This window comes from Psammomys obesus, unplaced genomic scaffold, assembly GCF_907164565.1.
Source record: "Psammomys obesus unplaced genomic scaffold, mPsaObe1.curated_primary_1811, whole genome shotgun sequence".
Classification (NCBI taxonomy): Eukaryota; Metazoa; Chordata; class Mammalia; order Rodentia; family Muridae; genus Psammomys; species Psammomys obesus.
This window is the reverse complement of record NW_026596095.1, coordinates 10,717,602-10,721,530: the sequence shown is the minus strand read 5'-3', so window position 1 is coordinate 10,721,530 and position 3,929 is coordinate 10,717,602. Positions and strand designations below refer to the sequence as shown.

At 39.9% G+C, this 3,929-nt stretch overlaps 1 protein-coding gene across 1 annotated transcript in view; it reads left to right on the top strand.

Moving 5' to 3' along the window:
• Usp53 (ubiquitin specific peptidase 53) overlaps nt 1-3,929 on the top strand; it is a 38,311-nt gene that overhangs the window by 33,990 nt on the left and 392 nt on the right. Inside the window, exon 10 of the mRNA XM_055628043.1 lies at nt 2,809-2,971. Coding sequence (XP_055484018.1) covers nt 2,809-2,971 — 163 coding nt within the window. The remainder of the gene's footprint in view (nt 1-2,808; nt 2,972-3,929) is intronic.

Sequence of the window (3,929 nt, the reverse complement as noted above, 5' to 3'; positions counted from 1 at the left end):
TGTGTGTGTGTGTGTGTGTGTGTGTGTGTGTGTGTGTGTGTGTGTGTTCGTTCTGTAACTCAGGACTTTTCTGCTCCAGTGAAAACATGTCCACATGAGACTTTGACTTGAATGTTCACGATAGCTTTTTTCCTATTAGACACAAAACTAAAAATAAAATGAAGTATTCAGTAAGAAGTGAATGGCTAAGCACATTACAGCCATACAGTGGACTGTATAATGCTTATTAATAAAAGGAACAAGCTATCTTCATGCACTCAGTCAGATGAACCTCAGAGGGCATAATGCGAAGATGATGAAGCTGTACAAAAGTGACCAGGTAGTATAACTGTTTATATGAAATTGAGAAAACCTAGAGCAGCCTTGTAGGAAGTAAATGCATGGTTTCCAAGAACAGGAGGGAAGGTTTTAGAGCCAGGATGACATGTATTTATGTAACAAAGACACTGACTTAACATGAGACCAGATGATCATTTTGCATGTTAATCTACTTTAGTAAAATTGATGGAAAACATTTGCTATTTTTACAAATCACTTTGTTTGGACACCTAGTGCTTTGTTATAGAAAATTGTGAAGAAATTCCACTTGAACATTTTGGAGTTCATACTGGCTCCCTGCGTATAACTCAGATTGTCAAAATTTGGAGGCATATCAGGTGTTAATTGTCTGAGGTTTTCCTTTCAGATTGGTTCATGCTTAGGAGATTGCCAAGAAAGGAGGTTATCAGAATTCAAGGGAAAGCTCAGAGTTCCGGTTACTAGAAAGGGGAGGGGAGCTGGACATAGTGGTGTCCTGTAATCCCAGCACTCAGGGAAGCAGGCGGATCTCTGTGAGTTCGAGGCCAGCTTGGCCTACAAAGCAAGTCTAAGATAGCCAAGGCTACACAGAGAAACTTTTCTCAAAAAAGAAAGAAAGAAAAGAAAAGAAAGAAAGGGGAAGGGATGTCTGTTTGTTCAATTTATGAACATTAAAATGTATTATGCCCTTTGAGTTTTGAGAAGCATGCACACTTAAAATCAACTATAATCAGACATCTGTGTTTTTAGCATTGTTGACTTTGAACCAAAGAGCCTCTTACATGTTAGGCAAGTGCTCTGCCATTGTGCTGTCTCTTCTCTCTGTATAGAGAACATTTTTATCACCCCAGAAAATCCTGTCATGGCTCTTGCTATCAATCTTCCCACCCCAGTTTAGGCCCATGACATGGCATCGCTGACCTTCCTCTAGATTAGTTAGGCCTTTCTTTATGTAAATAGTTCTTACAGCATTGCCTGTTCTGTTTCACTTCTTTCCTTCAGCAAAATGTCATTAAAATGCATCTGGGCTATTCATACCAGTCGTATTAAACTGTGATTGGTTTAATAGTGTACTACATTTTTTTTTTCATTTATCTGTGGTGGTTTAATCATTATGTAGGTTTATTTCCACTGCTTTTAGATAATATCCAGAGTGAAAATTTTTAGTTACATGATAAATGTGCGTTAAATTTAACAGGGAATTACCAATGGATGTTTATCATGGCTGTATTGATTTTGCTCCTAAGAGCACTGTGTGAGAGCCCTCCCTCTTTCACATCCTTTCCAGCATTCCCAGTAGGTAGTGTTAGTAATTCTAGTGGTTGTAATTCTGTATAAAATACCTCACTGTGATGTTTAATGATTTTTCTTGTGGTTGATAGTTGTCTGTGCATTCCTATCATGTGCTTATTGGCTGTATACAGTATGTGTGTGGTGTCTATTCAAATATCCTTTCAGTTTTTCAAATTGGAGTATCTTCTTATTAAGTTCAGGAATTTTTTCTTCTGTTTGCAAATCCCTTATTATTCACATGTCTACTTTCATTGCGCAGCACTGACTGGCCTGGAGTTTACAATGTACACCATGCTGGCCGTGAACTCTGGGAATCCCCTGCCCTGGCCTGCTGAGGGCTGGGAGTGAAGGTGTGTGCCACCACACCTGGCCACTTTAACTTTTTTAATGACATAGCTTCCCAAGAGCAGTTGTCATTTCTTAACTTGATGAAGTCTGTTTTACAGTTTGTTTTCTTCTCTGAGCTTGTTGGGTGAAGAGTTTTTCTTTGTTTTCCTGAGCTGACGTTTATTTTATGGGCCATAGGTAAGGATTATTTTTGCTTTGAGCTGTCTAGCTTTCCAGCACCATTCGTTGAACAAACTCTTTTGTATTTCTCTATTGAATTGCCCTGGATACTTTGTCAAAAGTCAGTCAACCATGTATATGAAAAGCTGCTTAAAAATTAGTGATTATTTCAGGCATAGTGGCTCACACCTGTAATTTCAGTATTTGACAAGCTAAAATAGGAGGATTACTGTGAGTTCAAGTAGGTACAGGTTGAGAGATGTACACAAATAAAATCTAATAATTAAGTCTAAGTACAAAAAGTATAATTTTGCCTTTTTTTTTTTTTTTTTACATTTGTCTGTTGTGTAGGGGGGGAGAGGAAACACGCATGCTACAGCGTATGTGTGAGATCAGAGGATAGTCAGTGGGAGTCAGTTCTCACCTTCCACCATGTGGGTGGAATCAAACCCAGGTCCTCTGGTAGCAGCAAGCGTCTTTAACAACACTGGGCCATCTATTTGGCCCCTGCCTATCAACATTTTAAAAATGGGAATCTGTAAAATTTTGGGGGCTGGCTATTAAAATCATTCATTGATAATTGGACTGCTAGCCGCCAAAAGTCTTTCAAGTACTTTAAAATGTGAAGCAATTCAGTTTCTGCCCATTTATGTTATTTACGTCAGGAATTGGTTTGTGTTTATTTATTGTGATTTTTTTTTTCTTTTAAAGGTTGGAACCAGGTGGAAAGATGTGGTCTCCAAATGCATACGTTGCCACCTACAGCCGCTTTTGCTGTTTTACGCGAACCCAGACGGCACAGCAGTCTCTACTGAGGATGCACTCAGGCAGGTTGTCCACTGGTCACATTACAAATCAGTTGCAGAAAATATGGGTAATTCCTTTTAAAAAGTTTTTTTGTTGTTGTTATTTTTCTGTTATTAAATGTAAGATGAGAATATTTTATAATAATGTTAAGAGTATTTTAAACTTGAGTTTCAGTCAAGTGAAATTCAGGATGATTCCACTATATTTTGTTGATCTTTTCAAAGAAGCCTTTCCCTGCCAGTAGCCTCAGAAGCACTCCTAGGAATCACTCGGTGCGATGCACCTAGGACATGGAAGAGGCTGGTTGATGGGGAGCTCTTTCAGTCAGTGAATTCTGAGATTGTAAATGTCTAGTAACCAGAAATCTGAAGCTGTTTCAGATGCTTATTAAAAGCGAAAAAAATTCCGAGTGACATCAGCTCCTTAAGTGTTAAGTTATTTTGTCTAGGCCTACAACAGAGGGCTTCTGAAAAGCTCTACTTGCAGGGTATCGAGGCAGATGCTGAGACTCATAGCCAAACTTTGGGCAGAGTGCAGGGAATCTTATGAAAGAAATGGGAGATAGTAAGACCTGGAGAGGACAGGAGCTCCACAGGAAGAGCAACAGATCCAAAAAATATGGGCACAGGGGTCTTTTCTGAGACTGATACTCCAGCCAAGGGCCACTCATGGAGATGGCCTGAAACCCCTGCACAGAGGTAGCCCATGGCAGCTCAGTATCCAGGTGGGTTCCATAGTAATGGGACTGTCTCTGACAGGAACTGATTGGCTTGCTCTTTGATCACCTCCCCCTAAGGGGGGAGCGGCCTTACCAAGCCACAGAGGAAGACAATGCAGCCATTCCTGATGAGACCTGATAGACTAGGTTCAGATGGAAGGGGAGGAGGACCTCCCTTATCAGTGGATTGGGGGAGAGACACAGGTGAGGAAGAGGGAGGGAGGGAGCTACAGGGGGGAATACAAAGTGAATAAACTGTAATAAATAAAACTAATTAAATAAATAAATACCGGCAAAAAAAAAAAAA